At 36.9% G+C, this 27,966-nt stretch overlaps 1 protein-coding gene across 2 annotated transcripts; it reads left to right on the top strand.

Annotated features, from left to right (window-relative positions):
- The first annotated feature begins 244 nt into the window (after nt 1–244).
- Nucleotides 245–27,238, top strand: VN2R584 (vomeronasal 2 receptor 584). 2 transcript variants are annotated; one of them, XM_056825072.1, is made up of 7 exons: nt 245–451; nt 4,477–4,664; nt 6,351–6,642; nt 7,183–7,986; nt 13,342–13,566; nt 23,440–23,571; nt 26,354–27,238. In XM_056825072.1, the coding sequence occupies exons 1-7, from the start codon at nt 245–247 to the stop codon at nt 27,236–27,238; spliced, it is 2,733 nt and encodes a 910-aa protein (XP_056681050.1).
- The last annotated feature ends 728 nt before the right edge of the window (nt 27,239–27,966 follow it).

The following is a 27,966-nucleotide window of genomic DNA, read 5'->3' as shown; positions in this document are numbered from 1 at the left end:
AAAAAAGTAGTTATGACACTTGAGTAAGTGAATATGCGCATAGAATTCTACCTTCACAAGATGGAAGAAATTCTCCATTTAAAAATTTCAGTGCCTTTTGAGGGGGAAGAGTAGGACTAAAAATATTTCTTGTTCCTAACAACCTCCTTCCTACTGCAGGTGGCAGCCAAAGAACTACTATCAGGTCCTGGCTTTGATCTTTGCTGTAGAAGAGATCAACATAAACACCAAACTGTTACCCAATATGACCCTGGGATTCCACATCTTCAATGCCTATCACAATGATGAGAGAACCTTGGAGAGCTCCCTGGTGTGGCTGTCAGGCAAGGGACCAACCATTCCAAATTACAGCTGTGAGAGACAGGGCAAGTCTATAATGGTCATTGGAGGAGCCACTTCTGAATTGACTGTTTCCATGGGGACCCTACTTGAGCTCTATAGGTTTCCACAGGTAAGAATTTATAGGTTCAATTCAGCATATACTGCTTAGAGGACACAGAACACAGAAAAACTCTGATGGCTCTGATACTTGAAATTTTGACTCCAAAAATCTGGTGGAATCATAGTGTCTAATTTACCTGTCAGGTGCCTCTCAGAGAGAGAATAGGAAACACTTCATATAAATGAAAAAAATTCTTCACTTCATCAATTCTTATAGGAAGCAGCAAATTGTCACCTACAGAATTTGTGAAACAATGAAATTAAATGCAAATACTTGTAAAACATCAAATATTTTCAATTCTCTGTGCACGGTATTAGAGACTCAAAAATATTAAAAAGTCAGAAAGCTCTGACTTTATATATGTTTGAGAAGCAGGGACCTCTGGGCAGGCAAAGGTGCTGGTCTGGAGGGAGTACCTTCCAGGCAAAGCTGTGCCAGGCTCAGAGAATCGAACATAAGTTGTGGGGAAGGACAAATAGAAGGATCACAGAGTGGGCAGCCTAGTTGCAGCAGTGGAGATGCTCCATCTTGCTCCCCCCTTCCAGGAGGATTTGGCCTCAGTGCATATCCAGCCAACCAAGCTTGTCTTAATCCCATCAAAAGTCTTCAAGGGGCTGGAAATCTTAAGTTCCAACAACCTTCCCCCACAGACTGCTCTATTTTAATCCAATCCAAACCTCCAGAGGGCAGGGAAGAAAAACCTTCAATGCCCCTCCCCCACAGACTGTACTGAGAAACTTGCCGACAAAACTCCAAGGGGGAAGACTGACAGAAAATCCCCAAACAAAAACAAAAATAAGGAGAGGAGCAAGAGCACAGACAACTGCAGGGAGTAAAGAAGGGGTAAAAATGAGAAAAGAACAGAAAAAGAAAAAAAGAAATTATAATCGACAGCTTCTATACAGGCAATGAACAAAGAGCAAATGGAACAGAGGAGGAGGGAACACCAAGAAATAAAACAGAAAACCCAATGAATTGAACACAAGTTTTGGAAGAACTCAAAATACAATTCAAAACACAATAAAGAGAGGTTGAAGACAATTGGGAAAAGAACTTAAAAATTAAGATAAGTCATCTCGAAACAGAGGCACTTTAACTGAAATGAGAAAATATTGTTTTGAAAGCCAAAATCAACCAGTTTGAAAGTGAGGCAAAGGAGATGACAGATGAGGCAAAGAAGATGAAAGATGAGGCAAAGGAGATGAAAGATGAGGCAGAGAAGATGAAAGAAGAGCTCCAAAGAAAGTCAGTCTCAACAATAAAGAAACAGCTAAGTAGATTCATTATTAATTATAATCAGGAGATAGCTAAATCCAATATTCACACTACACATACTTATTATGACTTTTGTTTTTCCCTCTGTTATATTTTTGGGGAGAGAGTCTTTAGCAGTCTGTACAAAGTTCTAGGGATTTACAAAGACTGTATTTCAATATGGTTTGGCACGGTGTAATAAGTCAAAAAATGAATTATCCTGGGACAAATTAAGAAGGCATAACAGTTAGGACTAAAGTAATAGTTGCATTCTACTTGGCCCTTCTCAGACAAAATCTGAACCAAGAAGTTCAGCTCTTAATGCCATTGTTTAGATTGTGTATTGATAATTTGAAGCAAATCAATAAGAGGCCTTGTAAGACAGTGAAGTGTTCTCAGAACATGTCAAAATAGTTTGGAACTAGGCTGGTAAATAAAAATGTACACAATGCACTGGTTATAGGAAAAGATTGCTTCTGTACTCTTCAAAAGCAGGAAAATGAAAATGTTGCCAACTAGAATTCTCTCAATAACTCCCACTGTGGACCCATTCAAAGTGATGGAATAACAGCCACATAGCTGAATACTCAGAATCTTAGTTAATGTTTTTACATTCCACTCAGGAATTTTGCTCAGAATGTTCTCCACTGGGAAAAAAAAAAGATCTCTACTAAATTGGTTAAGTGAGTTCAACTTTTATCAGAAATTCAATGAATCCAACTCAATTTCAGAAGTGAAATGCAGTTTCCAGTAGAATGGCAGCTGAATTGAGTTGCCTCAAAGTATTTCTTCAGAACATTAAAAAACTAATAGTTAAGACTGAGGCCCTTTGGAATCATGGTTCGTTTTCAATTGATCAAAGTCCTTAATTCTTGGTCAGTATACTATAAAGCACTAAATGATATCATTGACAGGTAATGATGTTGGCTGGGAAAAGTACTGAACTTGTAATCCACACATTCAAAATGATATTCAGGCTTGGAATAATTACTATGTGATCATGAAAAGTTCTTTCTTTCCTCTGCGTCATAGTTTCTTCATAATTAAAATGACAATATTAAACAAAATTGATGTTACAAGATTGTTACAGAGAAATCCTACTCAAAAAAGGGAAGTACTGTATAAAAGTGAATCATTTCTTCAAATACTTTGTCTTCCCTTTTTCCTTTATTCTTTCCACCATTTTCCCTTTCCTTAAACTTCTTTATGTTTCTCCACATTGTGGATCTCATCTTCATCATCATCCATTGCTCATTTCTTCACTGCTAGTCTTCTTCTCTTCCACCTTTTTGCTCTACATATCTTTCCTTTCTTTTTCCTCAGTTCTCCTCATTCTTTACCTTCCTGTGCTTCTTCTCAACTTTCTTTTACCTTTCCTCTTCCCTCTATTTAGTTACCTTCTCCTTTCTCCTCCACAAATTTCTTCATTTTTCTCTGAATCTTCACAATCATTTTTATCATCCCAGGAGTTTTCCATCAGGCACTGGAAATGGTATTTCTGACTTCAAGTGGACACAAGGTAAAAACTATGCTAAATCTATAAATCATTTGAACATCTGAGACCTTTTAATAGAAGAGAATGCCCAACTTAATGTAATGGGGAGAGTTATAAAATGACTCGGTGTGACCCTGCTATTATATAGGTATTAGGCTTAAACTATCATCACAGACCCTAGCAGAGAAGCATCTCTTTCTTCTCACATCTTTGTTCACAGTAGAAGGAAAACTCCCTTAGTTCCTGGACTCTTTCCCCCAGATTCCTGTATATAAAGCAGAGAATTAGGGACTGGAACCATGATTTTATTGGCATAAAGGACTCTCCATTGAGAAAATTCCTTCTGTCATTACAATTCTAGGTTGTTAATAAATCTTTAGTGTTTTGGATTCCTGTTCTAAGTGTAAATTAGACATTTCATGGCATCACTGAACTTTAACATTTAAAAATGGTAAATTTTTAACTGCTGGAAATATCTTTATGTGCTGAACAGGTGACAAGATACTCTGTACCATACTCATTTAACAGAACAATACTCTGAGAGTATATCTAAGCTGCAGGACTCGCTCGTTTAGAATTGAGGACACAGAAGACTGAGATCATCAAACTCCTAATCACTCAGTTGCTATCTCCTTTTGACCTTGTCACCTCTCACCCAAGACCAGAGTCACTGTGTAAGCCAGATGCCTACATAGATTCTGAATTGCTAAGAAGTTTCCCTGTTCTGAAAAGCTCATGGGACTCCAACTCACTTTGTCCCAATTGGCCTTACTGAGGACCCAGAAGTTGGGAGGAAGGAATGAGAAAAACAAGATTTTACTCAGACGCAGGGACACAGGTGCAGAGCCCCCAGCAGTTGTGGTCCCCAGAGAGCCTCACTGATTGAGCTCTCTCTGTCTGCATAGGAGGGAAGAAAACAGAAGACCAGACCATGTCCTTATCCAATAACAAGGCCATTTGTTTATAATTACCTAAGCCCAAGTTCTTCATAAATACATGTTGGTCAGCAATGCCTCTATCATGATCATTACCCAGAATTGAATTGTATTCTATCTTCATGACTGTTAGAGGCCAAACAAATCTGGAAGAACTGCTCAGAAATGAGATAGGTCCTCTGCAGGAGACTGTCCCATACCAAGGCACCTGAACCTGCTACAGGTGCTATTGCTCTGCTTCCCCCAAAGCACATCACAATTTTTTTTGAGAAAGCAGGTGGGCTTTGGCTGTGAGCTAAAGAATAGATTACTTCATGTTCTTCCAACTTTACTTCTTCATGCTCCTGCAGCTGCCACTCTCTGTGGGCAGGGAAAAAGGGACCATCTGCCACACAGAAAGGGCATTCAGCCCCACATACTATAGAGATGGGGATCTTGTTGTTGGAGGATTTTTTCCTCTACTTTTATATAAATTGGAGAAATTCCCATATTGGAAAATGTTTTACCGTCACCCTCGATATGATGTAAAACATCATCAGTAAGTACTTTTTCTGTTTTATTTTAGTTACTTTTTTCAATTGCCAACCAGTTATTTTCTTCCTCTATCACCTACAATCTCCAATTGGAAAGAAAAGGAAAGACATGGAAAACACTTGTAGTAAATACTTTTAATCAAGCAAACATATTTCTATTTTAGCTATATCCAAGAATGAATGTCTGAATTTGGGAAGGTATTCACCTTTCTGAAAGGAACTGTGTATATTATTCATAATAAATCTTCTGCAATGATTGTTGATCACTGCATTGCTCACAGTTCTTAAGATTCTCACATTATTTGCTTTTATATAACAGTGCATTTAAATTATATGCTGTTTTCCATCTTCTTCTGTCTTCTATCTCAGCACATACCAGATGTTTGCCATTTCTGTGAAATCATCTTTCTCCTTTTACTACAGCTCACATATATTCCATTATATCCACAGATCAAAATGTGTTCAGGCATTCTCCAAACAATGAACATCCTCTCAATACTCAGATATTTGCCACTACAAAATGAATATATAAATATATGCATGTATACACAAGCACATATATATATATTAATTACAAACTAAGATCCTTTACATTATCTTTACATTCTTTTAGGTATTACTTGGTCATAAGATGTCTACAATTCAGTAAAATTTTGGCAATACATACAAATTGCTATCCAGAATGTCAACACTGACCCTATTACCTTAAATTCCTTTCCTGTTTTTTTTCTTTTTTTCCAACTTTACCAATATGATGGATATGAAGTAGAAATACAAATTTGCTATTCCTTCCATTTTGCTGATCATTACTCATCTGTAAAATTTTTAATAAATTTAGATTTCTTGGAATTTAGAACTTAAGACCTACCTGTTTAAATCCTTTGAAATATATCAAATGATATGGCTCTTGTTTTTTACAATTTTCAATCCATTCCTTACATATCTTAGAAATGAGGTTTTTAACAATATGCTGTATGAATTTTTCCAGTTAAATTTTTCCCTTGTTATCTTAGCTATATTGGATTTGCTTGAAAGGAAAAGAATGTTAGTTGCTTGATGTAATCAAATGTTCTATCTTGTTATCTATGATACTGTATGCTTCTTGTTTGCTAGTAGACAAATCTGAAAATGAATGTATTCTGTGTTATATTAATTTGTGATATTATTTTTCATACCTAGGTTAAGTAATCTTCTAGAGAGAATATGGGGATATGATTTGAGAGGAAGGTCTTTGCAATATTTCTAAAACATTGTCTAATATTCAAAATAGTATGTCTTATTTTTCTTTATTAATCATGATACACAATTATCATAATTTTTGAAATTCATTTACTGACTCATGATACTTTCTGGATATGACATTTTAGTTAGTAGAGAACTGCTACCATGATCTAAATGTTATAATAAGGCTGGTTGGACGATAGAGAGTCTCCTGGACTGGCCCTGAAGCCATGAAACTAGATAGGTTTTAAGATGGTGAAAGCTCTGGCATATGAGTCCCTGACAGTGAAAAAATAAAAATTTCAGAATATAACACAGAGGCTACAGGAGAGGTTCAAAAAAAGTGTGCACTCAGAATTGTACCTTCATAAGATGGATGAATGTCTCCATTTAAAATTTCAGTTCTGTTAGAGGGGGAAGAGTAGGACTAAAAGTACTTCTTGTTCCTAACAACCACCTTCCTACTACAGGTGGCAGCCCAAACACTACTACCAAGTCCTGGCCTTGAGGTTTGCTGTAGAAGAGATCAACAGGAACACCAAACTGTTACCCAATATAACCCTGGGATTCCACATCTTCAATGCCTATCACAATGATAAGAGAACCTTGGAGAGCTCCCTGGTGTGGCTGTCAGGCAAGGGACCAACCATTCCAAATTATAGCTGTGAGAGACAGGGCAAGTCTATAGTGGTCATTGGAGGAGCCACTTCTGAATTGACGGTTTCCATGGGAACCCTACTTGAGCTCTATAGGTTTCCACAGGTAGGCATATATAGTATCAAATCAGCCTATACTGCTTAGAGGACACAAAAAAGCTCTGATAGCTCTGCTACTTGAAATATTTACTCCAAAAATTTGCAGGGAATCCTAATGTTTCAGATGCCTCTCAGAGAAGGAAAAGGAAACTCTTCATATAAAAGAGAAAAAATACTTCACTTCATCAATTCTTGTAGGAAGCAACAAATTGTCACCTACAGAATTTGTGAAACAGTGCAATTAAATGAAAATACTTGTTAAACAGCAAATATTTTCAATTCTCCATGCACAATGTTAAGAGATGCAAAGGGTTTAAAAAGTCAAAAATTACTGTCTTCATATTTGTTTGAGCTAGGTCAGGTATTATGAAGGACATGATCCCTTAGGTGGAGGCCTGAATGATAAGTACTTTAATAGGTAGAGTTGAAGAATTACTCCATTCCAGGAAAAAAAGAGGATGAAGGTAGTTGGTTGGAAAGGAAATGTTAAAAAAAAAAAGACATTCATAGAATGCATTCACTAATCTCATGTTTGGTTCCTATTCAGGTCACTTATGGTCTCTTTGATCCACTCTTGAGTGACCCAATCCAGTTTCCTTCTGTCTATCAGATGGCCTCCAGAGACACCTCTCTTCCTGTAGCCATGGTTCAATTAATGTTACATTTCAAATGGACCTGGGTGGGATTGGTTGCTTCAGATGATTCAAGAAGTGAGAAATTCCTCAGGGACCTTCAAGAGGAAATGGTCAGAAATGATGTCTGTGTTGCTTTTATACATAAGATCTTTATTGTATGGACAGAGGATAAACACTTTCATTCTCGTTTTCTGAAAAAACTATCTAGTTCTACAGCCAGGGTTATTGTAATTTATGGAAATACAGACACACTACTGACCCTAAGGTTTAATGAGGTTCCTCAAACCCTTCTATACAGAATGTGGATCACCAGCAGTCACTGGGATATTGCCAAAAAACCAGGTTATATCTATTTTGATAATTTCCATGGAGCTCTGATATTCTCAGATCAGACAAGTAAGATTCCAGGTTTTAAACATTTTCTGAAAACCATTCACCCTGCCAAAGACCCAGAGGATATTTTCCTTCAGAACTTCTGGAACACAGCTTTTGTATGTACATCTGAAATTGGAAAAGGAGATGGAGCTGTCTGTTCACCAAATGCTTCCTTGGACACACTGAGATTGAGCTATTTAGACATGACTATGTCAGCCCAGAGTTACACTGTTTACAGTGCTGTGTATGCTGTAGCCTGGGCCCTTCATGAAATGTTCTTGGTGAGATCAGAAATGGAATCCAATAGAAATGGAAACAACTCAGTTACTTATCCCTGGAAGGTAAGATCTCCCCTTTAGGTGCTGATTTTCAAATATCAGACTGTGGGCACTGTTGACTCCAGGAAAGAGATGAGATTAATAACTCAGGTCTCCTAATTTGTCAGTGAGTGACTCAGTAGATTCAAGGCCTAATATGACATTTCTCGAAATTTTAGAGTTATGGGCATTTCGTTTACTGTTATAAGATATAGGAATGAGAATCAAACTCAACTGGTCTCTTAGAGTTTTGCTGAAGTTTTGTGTGTTGTCATTTCCTTCTTCAATTCATTTTTGAATGAGGAATATGAGGTAAACAAGGTTAAGTTATTTGATTAAGGTCACACTGCTAGCTAGTTAGTGTCTGAGGCCAAATATGAAAGTATGAAAACGATTCTAACTCCAGACCTGGTATTTCCTCTAATTTTCCACCTAGCTTCCCACTGAAGGTTTTCACAGGGAGGTTTTGACCAGCAACAATTCAGGCTCAATGCCTCCATCAGGCCAAGGAACTCAAAGTCAGGTATCTTTCCCTTCCCTGGCACCATTAATTACTCCAGGGAAGCATGGGACAACATATGGGGCCTTTGTTTTGAAGTCAGAAAACCTGGGGTCAAAATTTCCCTCTGAAATTTCTTTGCCATGTATCATTGAATAATCTCGTGACCTCCCTAGCTTTCACCTTTTACTAAAACAGGTTTGATTGAAGGAATTTAAGAACCTTTACAACTGGAGATATAAATCTTAACATGAGATTTTGTCCCAAAACAAAGATTTCTGTATTCACTTTTCAAAATAAAATTGGAGAATAGGAATTTCTTTTAGATTTGTCTTTCTTCCCTGCTCTGGCATAATGACTAAACTACACAGTAAGGCCCTTAATAGATGTTTGTTGAATTAAAAAGCCTCTTTAAATATAATCTTAGATTCCTGTTTTCCCTTTCTATAATTCATCCTTTAGAGTTGACAATAAATCAAGTTGCAATTTAAAATTCTCTATTATATGACAGTAAATATACTACACAATGGAGATCTTAAAGCTTCCTCAGAGGTGAGAGAAGCTTTAAGGTAGGAAGATAGAGACAGGATAGAAGTTTTAGATACCATGAGGGGGATGACAGAGTCAAATTAGAGCTATGAGGTGGCAGGAATGAGTCTTTATTAATTTTCCATGAGCCACAGCTAAGCTCTGATCAAAGGACCCTTCCAAAGGCTTTTACCAGTCCAGAGATCCACATTTAATACCACACAGGTCTGAGAGATGAAAGAGAGATAGAGAAGGTTTAAAGATGGCCAGGACAGCCATCAGCTAGCCTGAAAGAGAGAGAGAGGCAGAGCTTTCTGGGCTATATATAATCTTTGATATGCAAATATACACAGTACATAGGGATGATTCTCATTGGTTAATGACAAGGTATGGGTGTGGTTTCTCTTAACCAGGTGAGCACAAAGAAACCTGTATTCTCCCTAACCTGGGGGAAGCTGGGGTCAAGGGTCTGAGGCTTTCCCAGCCACGTGCAATACTGAGCATGCTCAAGACTGAGCATGCTCTCTTCTAAGACAATCTGTACATACCAACTGTTCCCCTTGCCCATAGCTAGGGGTGGACTGCTACAGATCTAAAAACAAAAATGACAAAATCACTACTCTGATGAACCTACCTATAGGGATGAAAGTATGAACTAACCTTGAAAATATTGTTGACATATTAAAAAACTGACTCTTGTGTACATACACATGTACCAAAATTAATGATTGATTACTTAAGCCTTTTGAAAAAGTGTAACTATGAGCTTATCATATTCTGGTCACTCCCTAAGCCTCCAGTCCAAAGCTCAATTGGACCTATTTGTGGAGCTCGGAGTTCTGAATTATCTTAGCTTACTTCTCTTTGATCTTTTGGTTGTTAACTATGTCAATGTTCAATTCTCTGCCATGTCACATTAACTATCTCCCATCATCCATTCCTTGATTCTAAAATAAAAGATTGGGGACATGTCTAATTCTTTCTCTTTCCATGATCATACAATCATGCACACTGTAGTCCATGTTGTTGAATTCTTTGTCTCTGATTCTTTCTTCCTTTATTGTGGTCCTTCTCTCCTAATAGCCTTCCACCATTTTCCCTCAGTCTCCAGCTTCCCTCCGCAGGTGTTCACCCTCAAATATATTAATTTGTGGCTGCTGGACTTCTACACTAACAATGGAGAGCTCAACATAAATGTATGTGTGTACATGTGGTTGTCTTCATACATACCCATATGTACATACCTGTATATATTTATATTCATATTTGTATCATTGAATGGGTATGTATTATATACATTTTCAAAAGAAATGAATAGAATCTAAAAATAGAGATTATATTTTCTATAAGTATGTATGCAAAATAAATGCAAAAATATAAAAGCAAATACAAATACATTCAAATGTATTAGGGAATAAAGACATAGATTGGCAAAATAATCTTCCTAAAGAACATCTAATCATGCATATCTCCTGGTCAAATATGATATACTTTTGCTCAAGAATCATCAATCACTCTATTGAGCCTTTAAGAAAATTGAAATGCCAAATTACAATTGAAAGTTCTTTCTCTCCACTTGTAGCTTACCAAGCTGATTTCACAATATACATTTTTTTTAAAAAATTTTTACATACTATATATTTTAACAAATTATGTGTTCTATGAAAAATATCCTACTGGAAACTCTAAATGTTCACTATAGTGCAAATATTAATAATATGGAAATAGATCTTGCTCTATGATACATGTAAAACCAAATTGAATGGCTCATTAACTATAGGAGGAGTGGAGGTGAAGAATAGGAATCATGTAAACATGAAAAAATATTCTAAATTAATCAAATAAATTTAAAAAATACACTACTGTCTGTTCTCTGAATTTAAAGCCCTAAAGTTAAGCCTAAGATGTATTTCTACTTCACATCTGCTTCCTAAAATCTCTAGCTTCCTTACAGGCTCATCTTATATTCTTGATACTTGAAAATTCTTTCTTCATTTCCTAATCAAATGAGTTATTATATAAAAAGAACTTAGCACAGTGCCTGGTACATGTGAGGTGATATATAAATGTTTCTCCCTATCCTTTCTATTTCATTATATTTTCTTCCTTCTGGAATCATACATTATTGTAATAATTAAAATAGGTTTGATAAATATAAGAATTTTTTAAATTTTTGAGGTGGCTGTTTATAAAAATTAACTCAAGTCACAAGGCTTTTAGTAGCTTTAGTAGCTTTATTACAACAAGGTAGAAATAGTAAAGAGGGATATATCAAAAGGAGAGAGAAAATATGGCCTGGCTAAATTCCCTATATCTGGAACTGAGTGCCTCACTGAAGAGAGCATCCCACTGAATATAGGAGAAAAGCACAAAGGCCTGTATCTCTGGAGAGAAGCAGAGTCAACAAAGCAAAGATCCTCAAGTCACCAATGCAGAAGACCTCCAGCACAGAAGTCCAACACAGAGACAGCTGCACAACAGAATCCCTCTTTAAGCTAGAGGAACCAAAACAGAATGAATCAGAATGCCCTAGACTTAATTTTATAAGCAGTTTTCTACATGTCCACTTATGTCACTCTGGTTTCTACTTCCTTTCATTGTGGGCTGGTCTATACCATCTCAAGAACCATTCAGAGTTTCTTAATTTGCCTGGCCCTTCCCAGAGGGCAGTTCCTGACTGATTAAATTAAAAGAGTGGAGCATTCCAAATTCTTGATTGATTAAGCTAAGATAAAAATATTTCCCTTTCACAGTATTTACTTTTCTGTTTCAATGTGGTTGCCTTCAGTAGAATGTATCCTCCTTTAGTGCAGATACTTTTGATTTTCCTTTAATACTTCCAGGACCCAATCTATTGACTTTTGGGCAATGAATAAATAGTTATTAAGGCTTGTTAGACTGCATTGGAAGGAGACTCACAAACCACAGGAGGTCAATCTGCAGCACCTACACTACTATGCACCAGCATGGAAAGATCACTTTCTGTCCATCCTTTCATAGCTCTACTCTCATTTGACTGAGAGGAAACTTCTGGCCTTTTTTTCTCTCTTTTCAAATATTTCTCCTGTAAACCTTAAAATTTCTTAGACTTATGAATGTTGGAAATTTCACCATTGGGAAATTTCATACTTGAAAAATTTCCTACTGATAATAAGAACTCTATTGGAATGTGAAAACCCTTGGCATAGGAGGGTCCTTCTCCTCCCTACCTAAGACTACTTTAGGACAGAAACTTTTTGCTAAACATTGGAAAGGGCTTTGACCTATGCTTAAGCATAGAACAGGAAGTTCTTTGAGTCATGATTGATTTTAGAATTGATACAATAGAGATACTTGGAATGACAGAACCAGGTCTTGAAACTACAATCTCCACACTACTCAGAGTAAAAGGATTTAGGAAGGGCTGCAGCAAAGATCAAGATTTAATTACTTGAGAATATGACCTTCAACAGACATGTGCAAAGGGGCAGACCTCTGGGTGGTCCTGGGTTAAGCTAGAGCCACCATTGGCACAGGGGAGACATTGACAGTGATTGGTAGATGTGAGAACTGAAGGGAGGGGACTTAGATGGTTTCCTTAAAGATATGGGGGGTCTGAGGAGAAGAGAAGGAGGTTTTGCTCTGAGTGAGGTGGCTCTGAAGGAGGACTGAGGAGATTGCTCTGTGGGAGGACCCGGAGAGAAGGCTGTGGCTCTGAAGGAGGAGAATTCTCTGGAAACATTTCTTGAAAGGAGGCTCTCTTGAAGGTGGAGCCTGAGGTTGGCATGAGAAGCCTTACCTAGAGAGATCTTGGGTGAGTGATAAAACCAACTGACTGATTTATTCATTCTTATTCCTTTCTTACTTTCTCTCTTTTTCTATTGATTAATCAGTGTATTATAAATTAAATTTCTCTATAAAACCCAGTTGGCTTGGGCATATTCATAAATTGTGAATATATTCCCTGGCGACCATCTTATATTGATATAAAACCAAGACACAGTAGAAAACATATTTCAGCGGTCATAATTGTTATATATTTCCCTTGCTCCCAAACATTTTAATTATCACAGTTTATGGCTCCCACTCTCTTATCTACAACTATTTAACACTCAAAACTATTTTAAATCTAATACTCCTAAGACTTTGTGATTTGTCCCAATCTTATAATCTAGTGAGGCCTTTTTAGATTCTGCTTCCATTATACAATGTATTAGGAATCCATCAGTTTTGTGACAATTGAAATGTCTAAGGATGGACCAATCCTACTTATATCCAACTATTGGATGAAAAAAAAAATTTAGATAGCCTAGAGTCTAGTACCCATCCCTGAGAGACTCACCTGCAGAACTTTTCATGTTCTTCATTTTTAGCTCCACTCCTTCCTGAAGAATATCCAGTTTAACAACAGTGCTGGGAACCTCGTAGTCTTGGCTGAGAAGAACTCTGTGGCAAGCTATGATATTCTCAACTATGTGACCTTTGGTAATGACACTGAAGTTCTGGTCAAAGTGGGAGAGTTTATTTCTGAGGCTCCACTTGGTCAACAGTTCATTATCCAGCAGAAGGAAATGGTGTGGCCCAGAACATGGGGAGAGGTGAAGAATGATTGAAATGTTTGTTTAATGAAACATATGAATTTAAGTACATAGCATACCAGAATAGTCCCTATCATATTTCACACCTGGTTCAAATGGCACAAAAATTCCCTGCAGAAGCCACTTTAAAATCAAATTTTTATGAGAAATTCAGCTGAAATGATGTTGATACAAGAGTACCAAGATTAATTCCTCTTGTTTTGGAGAGCCTGAGGGACAGTGAGATTATTCCACTGCACAGTTGTGGAAGAAAGAAGCAAGAGAATTTGCCTGGTCCATAGCAGTAACAGAAAAAGGAAATAGGGGCATTCAGAAACTTCTTATTAGAGCTAATGATTCTTGATCAATGTCTGCTATACCCAGCAAAATTTCTGTAATACCATAGTGCTCTAAGTGATATCAGGCCTCTAAATATTGAGGATTCTTAGAAGAGAACTTTGTGTTGTTCAAATTCTAGTTCTAGATCCCATTAATGGGAATAATGATTCCCATATAATTAATTTTATTATATAACACAATCCTTTAATCATTCATTGATTCAGCTTTGAATTCATTCACATACTATTTGTTAAGGGTATTATTTGACTTAATCCCTGGATTGGATATCTGAGAAGTTAACAAGAAAATACAATAATCTTCCACATCTGGTTTCTTCCTGTTTGACTTTAAAGATTGCACTTTAGAAAAAATTACAATTGCTCTGAAATCCTGGATTGAAAAATTCATTTTAGGCTTAGCTTTAGGTCCTCACCCGACCTGAATTTCTTTTGCCTGCCTTGATTGTTCATGATCAAGGCTTAATTTATATTCCTAATAATATTTAATTCACCAAACAGCACATGAAATAGTATGCTTTGCAAATACAAAGGCAAGGGAAGGTGGATGAAAAAGCTGGCATTTTCTTGAGACTGCCTTCTATCTAGGGCATCTGCTGAAAATGTGTTAGAGCTGGATATTCCTATGGATTCTCTCTTCACTTCCACATTGACTCAGGTCTAACTTTAATCTTCAGTGATATAATGGAAAAAACAAGTTTACTCTAAACATTTCACTTCCAGACATATAAAATCTATGGTTCTAAAAACTTCTTCCCTTCATTCAAATAATGGGTTTTTAACTGATTCAAAAAAATTCATAAACCCTATTCATATTTGATTCAAATTGAATCAATTGAACATTGGTCCTACTTCAGGAATGTGACCACTTTATTTTTTTCCCATTTGATTTAGTTTATTTAGTCAATTTAGAACATTATTCCTTGGTTACAATAATCACATTGTTTTCCTCCCTACCCTTCACCCACCCTTCCCACAGCCAACATGCAATTTCATTGGGTATTACTTGTGTCCATGATCAGATCCTATTTCCATTTTGTTGTTTGCACTAGGGTGTTCATTTAGAGTCTACATCCTCAACCATATCCCTTCGACCCATGTATTCAAGAAGTTGTTTTTCTTTGGTGTTTTTACTCCCACAATGTTTCCCCTGCATGTGGAGAGTGGTTTTCTCTTAGGTTCCTCCAGGTTGTTCAGGGTCATTGCATTGCCACTAATGGAGAAGTCCATTACATTCGATTATACTACAGTGTATCAGTCTCTGTGTACAATGTTTTCCTGGTTCTGCTCCTCTCACTCTGCCTCAATTCCTGGAGGTTCTTCCAGTCTCCATGGAATTCCTCCACTTTATTATTCCTTTTAGCACAAAGTATTCCATCACCAAAAGATGCCACAATTTGTTCAGCCATTCCCCGATTGAAGGGCATCCCCTCATTTTCCAATTTTTTTTGCCACTACAAAGAGCGCAGCTATGAATATTCTTGTACAAGTCTTTTTCCTTATTTTCTCTTTGGGGTACAAACCCAGCAGTGCTATGGCATGATCAAAGGGCAGACAGTCTTTTATCATCCTTTGGGCATAGTTCCAAATTGCCCTCCAGAATGATTGGATCAATTCACAACTTCACCAACAATGTCCTGACTTTGCCACATCCCCTCCAGAATTCATTACTTTCCATGGCTGTCATGTTAGCCGATCTGCTAGGTGTGAGCTGATACCTCAGAGTTGTTTTGATTTGCATCTCTGTGATTATAAGAGATTCAGAACACTTTTTCATTTGCTTATTAATAGTTTTTATTTCTTTAACTGAAAATTGCCTATTCATGTCCCTTGCCCATTTATCAATTGGAGAATGGTTTGATTTTTTTTGTACAATTGGTTTAGATCTTTATAAATTTGAGTAATTAGTCCTTTGTCATAGGTTTTTGTAATGAAGACTTTTCCAATTGGTTGCTTCCCTTCTAATTTTGGATGCATTAGTTTTGTTTGCACAAATCCTTTTTAATTTGATGTAATCAAATTATTCATTTTGGATTTTGTGATTTTTTTCTAGCTCTTGCTTGGTTTTAAAGTCGTTCCTTTCCCAAAGATCTGTGTTCTCCTAATTTGCTTATAGTTTCCTTCTTTATATTCAGGTCATTCACATATTCTGAGTTTATCTTGGTGTAGGGTGTGAGATGTTGATCTAAACCTTATACCTCCCATACTGTCTTCCAATTTTCCCAGCAGTTATTATCAAATACTAGGTTTTGGTCCCACAAACTCAGGTCTTTGGGCTTATCATAGACTGTCTTATGAGGTCATTTACCCCAAGTCTATTCCACTGATCCTCCTTTCTGTTTCTTAGCCAGTACCAAATTGTTTTGATAACCACTGCTTTATAGTATAGTTTGAGATCTGGGACTGCAAGTCCTCCTTCCTTTGCATTTTTTTCATGATTTCCCTAGATATCCTTGATCTTTTGTTCTTCCAAATGTACTTTGTTACGTTTTTTTCCAAATTCAGTAAAAAAGTTTTTTTGTAGTTCAGGGAGTATGGCACTAAATAAGTGAATTAATTTGTGTAGGATTGTCATTTTTATTATGTTAGCTTGTCCTAGCCATGAGCAATCAAAATTTTTCGAATTATTTAGATCTAGTTTTAATTTTGTGGAGAGTGTTTTGTAGTTGTGTTCATATAATTCCTATATTTGTCTCAGCAGATATATTCTTAAGTATTTTATATTGTCTAGCATGATTTTAAATGGAATTTCTCTTTCTAATTCTTGCTGCTCTAATGGGTTGGAGATATATAAAAATGCAATGACTTGTGCAGGTTTATTTTGTATCCTACAACTTTGCTAAAATTGTTGATTGTTTCAACTAGCTGTTTGATTGATTCTCTAGGATTCTTTATGTAAACCATCATATCATCCACAAAGTGTGCTAGCTTAGTCTCCTCATTGCCAATTTTAATACCTTCAATTTCTTTTTCTTCTCTAATTGCTACTACTAGTGTTTCTAGTACAATGTTAAATAACAGAGGCGATAATGGGCATCCTTGTTTCACTCCTTATCTTATTGGGAAAGCTTCTAGTTTATCCCTTTGCAGATGATGTTTCCTGATGATTTTAGATGTATACTGTTTATTATTTTTAGGAAAGGCCATTCTATTTCTATACTTTCTATTGTTTTCAGTAGAAACGTGTGTTGTATTTTATCAAAAACTTTGTTTGCATCTACTGAGATAATCATGAGATTTTTGTTGGTTTGCTTATTAATATGGTGAATTATGTGGCTGGTTTTCCTAATATTGAACCATCCTTGCATTCCTGGTATGAACCCTACCTGGTCATAGTGGATAATCCTCATGATGACTTGCTGGGGTCTTTTCCTCATATCCTATTTAAGATTTTTGCATCTATATTCATTAAGGAGATAGGTCTATAATTTTCTTTCTGTTTTTGACATGCCTGGCTTTGGGATCAGTACCATGTTTTTGTTGTAAAATGAATTTGGTAGAACTCCTTCTTTGCTTATTCTGTCAAATAGTTTGTATAATATTGGGATTAGTTGTTCCTTGAATGTTTGATAGAATTCATTTGTGAATCCATCTTGACCTGGGGATTTTTTCTTAGGGAGTTCTTTGATGACTTGTTCAATTTCTTTTTCTGTTTTTTTTTAAACATTATTTTATTTGGTTATTTCCAAACATTATTCATTGGAGACAAAGATCATTTTCTTTTCCTCCCCCCACCTTGTGCCATGCCTCCACCAGCCAAGGCATTATTCCACTGGGTATCACAAGTGTTTTTGATTCGAACCCATTTCCATGTTGTTGGTATTTGCACCAGAGTGTTCTTTTAGAGTCTCTCCTCAGTCATATCCCCTCAACCCCTGTAGTCTAGCAGTTGGTTTTCCTTGGCATTTTTTTTCTTTATTCAGACTTTTTAATGATTACATCTCTTGTCATTTTCTTACACAAGAAGCAGAATATAGTAACATTAATCAGTATTGTGATTCTGGTGAGGATCTTGGACTACATCACAGAATTTTTCTGATTGACTCTGGTCCAGTACTTTGGCATATTACCTTCTTTTCAGTGTGTGTTGTCTTTACTATACTATGTTATTACAAAATATAGAAAGAATTAATTGATATATTTCTTCCATGTTTCTTACAAACTCCATCTTATGATTTCTTTTTTTAATAATATTTTATTTGATCATTTCCAAGCATTATTTATTAGAGACAAAGATCATTTTCTATTCCTCCCCCTCTCCCATAGCCAACGTGTGATTCCACTGGGTATCACATGTGTTCTTGATTCGAACCCATTGCCAAGTTGTTAATATTTGCATTAGAGTGTTCATTTAGAGTCTCTCCTCAGTCATATCCCCTTCCCCCCTGTAGTCAAGCAGTTGCTTTTCCTCGGTGTTTTTACTCCCATAGTTTATCCTCTGCTTGTGGATAGTATTTTTTAGATTCCTGCAGATTGTTCAGGGACATTGCATTGACACTAATGGAGAAGTCCATTACCTTCGATTGTACCACAGTGTATCTGTCTCTGTGTACAATATTCTCCTGGTTCTGCTCCTTTCTCTCTGCATCACTTCCTGGAGGTTGTTCCAGTCTCCATGGAATTCCTCCACTTTATTATTCCTTTTAGCACAATAGTATTCCATCACCAACATATACCACAATTTGTTCAGCCATTCTCCAATTGAAGGGCATCCCCTCGTTTTCCAATTTTTGGCCACCACAAAAAAAAAAATTCTTTTTATGATGTGCAGTTGTTTAGGTAATTTATTTCTTCCTCCATTAGTCTAGGCAGTTTATATTTTTGTAAGTATTCATACATATCACCTATATTGCTATATTTGTTGCCACATAATTGGGCATAATAGTTTTTAATGATTTCTTAATTTCCTCTTCTTTAGAGGTGAGGTCTCTTTTTTTCATCTTGGATACAGTCAATTGAATTTTCTTCTTTCCTTTTTTTAATTAGATTGACCAATACTTTTTCTATTTTATTTTTTTTCAAAGTACCAGCTTCTAGTCTTATTCATTAAATCAGTAGTCTTTGGTTTTCAATTTTATTAATTTCTCATTTGATTTTTAGGATATCTAATTTAGTCTTCATCTGAGGATTTTTAATTTGTTGACTTTCTACTTTTTAATTTGCATGCCCAATTCATTGACCTCTGCCCTTCTTAATTTGTTAATATATGAACTCAAGGATAGAAATTTCCCCCTTAGTACTGCTTTGGCTACATCCCATAGGTTTGGAAAGGAAGTCTCACCATTGTCATTTTCTTCAACGAAGTTATTAATGGTTTTTACAATTTGTTCTTTAACTAACCCCTTTTGGACAATCACATTGTTAAATTTCCAATTATTTTTTTGATTTATCTCTCCATGTACCCTTAATAATTATTATTTTTATTGCATTGTGTTCTGAGAAGTTTGAATTTATTATTTCTGCTCTTTTGTACTTGTTTGCAATGATTTTATGCCCTAACACATGGTCAAATTTTGTGAATGTGCCATAGCTGCTGAAAAGAAGGTGTATTCCTTTTTATCCCTATTTATTTTTTCTCCACATGTCTACTAACTCTAATTATTCTAGGATTTCATTTACTTCTCTTACCGTTTTCTCATTTATTTTTTATCTTGATTTATCTAGTTCAGATTGAGGAAGGTTCAGGTCTCCCAAGAGTATAGTTTTTCTATCTATTTCATCCTTGAGTTCCACTAGTTTCCCCTTTAGAAATTTGGATGCTATGCCATTTGGTGCATACATGTTGTGTATTGATATTTCCTCATTGTCTATACTACATTTCATCAGATGTAATTACCTTCTCTATCTCTTTTAACTAGATTTATTTTTACTTTGGCTTTGTCAGATATCATGATTGTGACTACTGCCTTCTTTTTATCAGTTGATACCCTATAGTATTGGCTCCATCCTTTTACTTTCACCCTATGCGTATCTATCTTCCGCAGATGTGTTTCTTCCAGACAGCATATGGTAGGGTTTTGGATTCTAATCCACTCTGCTATTTGCTTGCATTTTATGGGTGAGTTCATTCCATTCACATTCAGAGTTATGATTACTAGCTGTATATTTCCCAGCATTTTGATGTCTACTCCTGGTCCTGCCTTTTCCTCTTTCACTATTTCCCTCTACACCAATGTTTGTTTTTAATCAGTCCCCCTAATTCCCACCCTTCTTTTCCTTCCCTTTATACCCACTTCATTTTCCCCCTTATTTTTTCCATAGTCTTTCTAAAACTACCCCCACCCTCTCCATCCCTTATACTGCTTCCCTCTCCCACCTGTCCTTTTGTTACCCTTCTACTCCCTGTGAGGAGCAAATCTATTCTCTGCCCCAAAGGACTGAATTGTTCTTCCCTCCTTGGGTCAATTTCAATGCACGTAAGAGTTGAGTAGTTCCTATCTCCAACCTCTTTACCCTTCCAGTGTATTGATGTTCTCCCCCCTCCTGCCATGAGGTTCTTTGTGATGTATAAATTTACCCCCATTTATTTCTTTTCCCATTTCTTTTAGTATTAACCCCTTTTTGTAGTTCTAGTTGTGTATATCTATATATCTCTCTATATATATATATATACACACATATGTATATGTACTTATGCATGCATATATCTATATACATATTTATGTCTTATAATTTCATCATATAAAGTTTGTCACTGTTCCCTCTATGTGTAACTCTTCCAGCTGCCCAGGTGATAACAATGGTTTTTAAGAGTTACAAATGACTTCAATGACTTCTTTTTTATAGGGATACATAACATTTTAACTTACTGAGTCTCTTTAAAAAGGGAGGGGGTTGTTTGTTTTTTCCCCTCTTTTTCTTAACTTTTGATGATTCTCTTGATTTCTGATCTTGGGCATCAAATTTTCTGTTCAGGTCAGGTCTTTAAGAAGTCTTGGAATTCTTCTATTTTGTTGAATGACCATACTTTCCCCTGTAAAAATATAGCCAGTTTTGCTGGGTAGTTGATTCTTGGTTGTAGACCTAGTTCCCTTGCTTTCCAGAATATCATATTCCATTCCTTTCTCTCCTTCAGTGTGGATGCAGCCAGATCCTGTGTTATCCTCACTGTGGTTCCATGGTATCTGAATGACTTCTTCTTGGCAGCTTGTAATATCTTTTCTTTGCTCTGATAGTCTATAACTTTTCTGGGTGTTGTCAGTTGGGGATTAAGAACAGGAGGTGATCTGTGGATTCTTTCCATCTCCACTTTTCCCTCTTTTTCCAGAATATCAGGGCAGTTTTCTTGAATAATTTCCTGTAGAATGATGTCAGGCTTTTTCTTTTGTTATGGTCTTCTGGTTGACATATTATTCTTAAATTGTCTCTCCTTGAAAGATTTTCTAAATCCTCTGTTTTGTGAATGAGATGCTTCATATTTTCCTCAATTTTTTTCATTATTTTGTTTTTGTTTTATAGTGTCCTGCTGCCTTGCGAGGTCACTTGATTCTAGTTGCTGTATTCTGGTTCTTAAAGACTGGATTTCATCCCTGGCATTTTGGTTATCCTTCTCTTCTGGTCTGATTTTCTTTGGAGGTCATCTTTCCTTCTTTTTGCCTCATGTCTTATCTCCTTTGCCTCATCTTTCATTTTCTTTGCCTCATTTTCAAGCTGGTTGATTTTGCCTTTCAAGACACTATTTTCTGTTTCCAGATGGCTTATCTTAGTTTTTAAATTCTTGTCCCGATTGTCTTCAGCCTCTCTTAATTGACTTCTGAATTGCATTTTGAGTTCTTCCAAAGCCTGTGTCCACATCACTGGGATTTCTGTTTTATTACTTGCCTCCTCCAGTGTATTGTTTGTTCTTGGGTTGTTGCCTGTGCAGAAGCTATCAATTTTAATTTCTTTCTTCTTTTTTTATTGTTTGCTCATATTTACCCATTCTTTGCTCCCTCTATTTGTCTGTGTTCTTGCTCCTCTCATTATTTTTTGGTTTTGGGGCTTTCTTTCAGTCTCCCCTCTTGGAGCTTTATTGAATCTCTCAGTGCAGTCTCTGGGGTAAGGTGTTGGAGTTTTCCCTTCCCTGTCCTCTGGAGGCTTTTATTGGATTAAAGTCCAGCAGTAAGTGAGGGAAGGGTGTTGCAGCCTAGGCTTCCCTGAGTTCTGAAGATTTTTAAAGGGATTAAGTTCAGCTGGGTTGGTCTAGGTGTGCTCTGAGGCCAAAAATCTACTGGAAGTCTGGAGCGGTATGGAAGATCTCCATGACTCTGACCAGGCTACCAGCTCCCTCTCCAGCTCCTTCCCTGCCATCTGTGCTGGACACTCCAAGCTTGGCACTGCCTTGCCTGCAAGGTACACCCTCCAGACCAGCACCTTTACCTGCCCAGAGTTTCCCGCTGCCACTGGAGGCCCAGTGCTCCAGGTGGGGGAGGGGGGATGGGTCCTTGTACCTTCCTTCTGCCTTTCCCTTAAACCTGAGTGTTCTCAGATTCCAGCTTTTGGGGGGAGGCATACTTTTTGAGTTGAGACCAGAAGGAAGGTTCCTTGGTTTTGTCTTGTTAGGTTTGATTTTCAGTCCCCTAGGAGCATTCAGTTTGTGATCAGTAAGGAAGGGTATTCAGAGTTCTGAACTTCTGCTCCCTCTATGCCTCCATCTTGATTCAACCCTCAATGTGATCAAATTAAAGTAGGAGTAATAAAAAAACAAGTATTATTCTTACTTTACACATTCACATACACTCACATACATGCAGAGTGAGTCACACATAGAGAGAGACAGAAAGAGAAAACTAGAGAAAGATTCACTATGTCTCATACTAAGAGAGTGGAGTCTCAAACTTCAAATGGTTCTTCTTTTGGGGGCTAGTATCAGCATTATCCTTTTTAAATACATGGCCAATACTTTTTTATGAGAGTAACATATTTCAAAAGGTAGAGTGACAGTCAAGTAATCAGGAAGATATAATTTTAAATAATTTCTGTGACACCTAATGTTTAACTCCTGCCACAACACTTAACCATTTTCCCCTTAGTTTCCTCATTTACAGAATGAGAAAGAGGAGGAAATTCAAAACCACTCCATTGTATTTGCCAAGAAAAGCAGAAATAGGGTCACAAAGAGTCAAATACAACAGAAATGACTAAACAGAAATATTTGTACTAAAGTGTCTTAGTAAAAGTATTGATGATAAATTCTTGTAATTAACATTATTCCCTCTCCAATACCTTTCATATACCAATGTAGTAAGGGATGTGGGGTGGAACAGAATCCACACCCCAGTTCATATCCTAAAAGCTTTTTCTTCTCCATGATAGTAAAGAAATACAGCTACTCTGATCTTTAGCAACTTGTGTTGTTTTTCCCCCCAAGGTAACTAATACAAGTTTTTGCAGATAGAAATGTTATTTCCATGAAAAAATAGCATTGGTAGATTCTGCAGAATAAGAAGAATGTGTGCTTGTAGCCAAAAACAAACTAAGATTAGATAACAAAGCACATTAAGACATGAATATACTGACCCCAAACAACATCATTATGACTTGGATGCTTTTTGTGTAGCCTCTTCCCTCCAGATGCAGCAAAGTCTGTAGCCCAGGATTCCACATAAAAGCCAAGGAGGGAAAGCCTGTCTGCTGTTTTGACTGTGCACCCTGCCCACAGGGGCAGATTTCCAACCAGACAGGTAAGTCTGTGGAGAATCTCATAGCAAACATATAAGCAAACACATACCCAGAGAAACAAGAAAAGCTTGATGACACTCAGCTCATATTCTAATAATGGAAAACTCAATTCCTATGGAACATCATATGAAAGGACACCTCAGGAGAAAGCTCAAAAAGATCAAAAAGATTGTGGGTCAAGAGTGATCAAAGTTAGTGAGAATTGGTGTATTTGAAGTCCACCAGATTGGAAATTTGTGACTCACTTTTGTGTAGCACGGGATAAATTTCTAGAAATGTATATTGACACTGATCATTACACTACATCACCATTACACTTACATTATATTAACACAGGGCTTTAGAATTTTCAGGCTATGACAAAATATAAGTATCTTTATCACAATTTTTGATGAGAAAGAAAAAGTGACCAAGTGTAGTAACACAGGTATTAAGAAGAGTTAAGAATCAAACCCAGGAAACTACACAGAAACCCACCTCATCTTTAAATTCATCTCAACTATTTCTCCTGGATGTTTACATGTATGTTGCACAATGCATGCCAAGAAGACACATTTCTATGTCACCCTATTCAAGTCCAAGTTTCTCCTCATTTGCCATAAGACTTAGATCTCTGAGAAGAAACCAATATACTTTGAAGAGTATATTAAGCTGTCAAAGTTGAATAAGCAGCCAGAAATTTAGAAAATCAATGACAAACTGAGGACAATGGAAAGTAATATAAACTATGGAAATAAACTGACCTAGTGCAATGTCTCAAGGAAAAAAAAAACCTCTGTGAATGAAGTTCTTTCAATACTCTTTGGAAAGTGTTTGGGAGGATGCTCTCTCTTCAGCAGTAAATCAATAGAAGTGTTAGCTTTCAAAGGTGTGTCTACTGAGCATGGCTGGAAGATACACAGGACACTGTTTTTATAACCTGGAATAGTAGAAATTGAGCAGTGGCCTTCCCATATACCCTTTCCATTGGGGGAAGTATTTTTTGGTTCTTATAAGTTACTGGGCTGGAGAAGGATTAAATCTAAAAAGTGGAAGGACCCTGGCTGCCTTGACATCCCCAGTATACCATTCAGCAAGGGGGGGAAATGAAAAGGTTTGAACTAAATTTAAGAGTGTGGTTGCCAGGAATTATCAGTCAATTCCAAATTACTTTTGTGGTAGAATTTTTACAAAATGAGAAAGAATGAAAGCAAGAAAATCAGAAAGAGCAGATATTTACTTGACCTATATTGAACCAGGCAGGGATTAAGGGGACAGAACAAAGTGGGCCCAGAGGTAATTGAACAAGGATTTTAACCATGAGATCTCCTCTTAGACAAGGGGCCTCTACAGAGCCTAGAACCTCCAGAGAAAAGCAGGGAAAGAAGTCAGCAATTTTTCATTCATCCACATGGTAGTCCAAATAAAAGACAGAAAGTAGTTGTAAGCCAGAGCTCTTCCAGGGTGTGTCAAGTAAAATTCCAAGGTAAAAGAACTCCTCACCAGAAATGCTTGCCATTTATAAAGGCCATTTCTTTCATCACTTCTTGTGCCTTACTTCCACTTTTACATGGACCAATTACAGCTAAAACTTTGTTTAGAACTGCCCAGTAGCCAGGCAGAAGAATCTTACTCATTAATTACTATAGCACACATGGGTCACAGACCTCCCCATATTTAATATACACTTTGGGTGATTAAATCTAAAAATGGGCAAGGAATAGTTAATCCCATCTTCACAATACCAAATGGTCATCAACTTTCTGCTTAAAGCTCTACAAGAAGGGGAGAGCCATTACTCTCAATGCAGTGCACTAAATTTTTAGACCACTCTCATTATTAAGATTTCCTTCACATGGAATCTAAATTTGTTCTGTTTCCTGACTGCATCATGTGTGGCCCTCTAGCAAAGACCCTAGATAGTCCTCTCCCACCAAACAGAGCAAATATAGTCCTTCCACTAATATAAGTCCTTTGAATACAAAGTATCACCTATTCTCTACTCTTAATATTTTTCCCCAATCTAAAGATGCATAATTCCTTCCATCAATATTCATAGAACACTCAGAGTTGAGGTCCAAGTGAGGATTTTAAGAGTCATGTTGTTAAAACCCAAAACACATCTTGTCAAAGTTAATAGCATTCAGATACACCATCATAATGTATTCACCATCAACAGGAAAGGCAAAGGAATCAAGACCTTTAAAAATTATAGAGGCTGAATCTCCACAGAGAGTTTAAGAAGAGCTCCAGAAAGACTAACTTAGTGAATACAATTGAAACATTTTCCAGAGGGAAAAGTCTATAAAGAACAGATAGATACCAGATGAGTAGATAGACACTTAAAAGATATATTGTCAGCATCCATTATGTCATTTTAATAATAAACTGGATTTCTTTATGTTGTGACATATTACTATAACATTGTATTATTAATATTATATTATTTTAATAATAATGTATCATATTAATAAATAATGGTAATACTTATATAATATCTAGCTTTCATATGGGACTTTTAAAGGGGTTGGAAAACATTTTACATTTGTTAATTCATTTAATCCTCATTAGAACTACATAAGGAAAGTGCCATTATTATCCTCATTTTACAAGTGATAAAATTCAGAATACAGAAGTTATATTGACTTCTAGGATCACAAAATTAGAGATTATAAGAGGCTAGATTTAATGGAATCAATTGGAGAAATTTGTTGTATTATAGTATCCATTTGGGGCCCACTGATAGGGAAGGTATGCAAACCTGCCATTATAAAACCTTATTGTTCTCTTCAGACAGAGATCTATGAATGAAGTGCCCTGAGGACCAATATCCAAATAGGGAGAGGATTCAATGCCTCCCCAAAAGGGTGACTTTCCTGGCCTATGAAGAAAACTTGGGCATGGCCTTGGCGTCCATAGCTGCTTCCTTCTCTCTTCTCACAGTTCTGGTTCTCTGGGTCTTTGTGAAGCACAGGGATACCCCCATAGTCAAAGCAAACAATCGGGATCTCAGCTACATTCTCCTCCTCTCCCTTTCCTTATGCTTCCTTTGTTCCCTGTTCTTCATTGGCCGCCCCACTGCAATAAGTTGCCTCCTCAGACAAACAACATTTGGAGTCATGTTCACAGTGGCCATCTCCTCTATTCTAGCCAAAACCATCACTGTGGTTCTGGCCTTCAGAGCCACTAGACCAGGCAGCAGGAGCAGAAGATGGGTGGGCTCTAGAGGGCCTATCTATCTTGTTGTCTTTTGTACCTTCATTCAAGTCTCACTCTGCACAATATGGCTGTTTCTCTCACCCCCATTCCCAGATGCAGACACACACTCTGACCCTGAGCACATCATCCTTGAGTGCAATGAGGGCTCTCTCATTGCCTTCTACTCTGTCCTGGGCTACATAGCACTCTTGGCCCTGGGGAGCTTCACTGTGGCTTTTCTAGCCAGAAATCTCCCTGACACCTTCAATGAAGCCAAGTTCATCACCTTCAGCATGCTTGTGTTCTGCAGTGTCTGGATCTCCTTCCTGCCCACATACCAGAGCACCAAGGGGAAGATGATGGTGGCTGTGGAGGTCTTCTCCATCTTGAGTTCCAGTGCTGGCTTACTAGGCTGCATCTTCATCCCCAAGTGCTATGTAATCCTTCTACAGCCACAGAAGAACACCAAGAAATTTTTAAAAAATAATCCCATTTCCTGAGTTAAGAAGTATTCAGCAAAATTCTACAGTTCTTCCACTAATAACAAGAAGTTTTAAAAAATTAATTAATCTTGCTTGAAAATGTCTGAATTTTCCCCCAGATAAAAATGTTTATAACAGTTTCCTTTGCAATGACAATGACTTGAAAATAGAGGGGATACTCATCAGTTGCATAATGGGTAAGGAAGTTGTGGCTCATGTTTCTTTTTTTTTTTAATATATTTTATTTGATCATTTCCAAGCATTATTCGTTAAAGACATAGATCATTTTCTTTTCCTCCCCCCCACCCCCCATAGCCGACGCGTAAGTCCACTGGGCATTAGATGTTTTCTTGATTTGAACCCATTGCTTTGTTGATAGTATTTGCATTAGAGTGTTCATTTAGAGTCTATCCTCTGTCATGTCCCCTTAACCTCTGTATTCAGGCAGTTGCTTTTTCTCGGTGTTTCCACTCCCATAGTTTATCCTTTGCTTATGAATGGTGTTTTTTTCTCCTGGATCCCTGCAAGTTGTTCAGGGACATTACACCGCCACTAATGGAGAAGTCCATTACGTTCGATTATACCACAGTGTATTAGTCTCTGTGTACAATGTTCTCCTGGTTCTGCTCCTCTCGCTCTGCATCACTTCCTGGAGGTCATTCCAGTCTCCATGGAACTTCTCCACTTTATTATTCCTTTTAGCACAATAGTATTCCATCACCAACATATACCACAGTTTGTTCAGC

Source organism: Monodelphis domestica, chromosome 4 (genome assembly GCF_027887165.1).
Source record: "Monodelphis domestica isolate mMonDom1 chromosome 4, mMonDom1.pri, whole genome shotgun sequence".
NCBI classification, from domain to species: Eukaryota; Metazoa; Chordata; class Mammalia; order Didelphimorphia; family Didelphidae; genus Monodelphis; species Monodelphis domestica.
Note: the sequence above shows the minus strand (reverse complement) of the source record. Positions and strands in the feature narration are given on the sequence as shown.

Excerpts from the sequence above, each read along its gene's own strand:
- VN2R584 (XM_056825072.1), top strand. The coding sequence starts at position 245 with ATGACCCTGGGATTCCACATCTTCAATGCCTATCACAATGATGAGAGA. Across the intron at positions 4,665-6,350 it reads TATGATGTAAAACATCATCA|GTGGCAGCCCAAACACTACT; the intron begins GTAAGTACTTTT and ends TTCCTACTACAG. Across the intron at positions 23,572-26,353 it reads CCAACCAGACAGGTAAGTCT|TGCCCTGAGGACCAATATCC; the intron begins GTGGAGAATCTC and ends CTATGAATGAAG.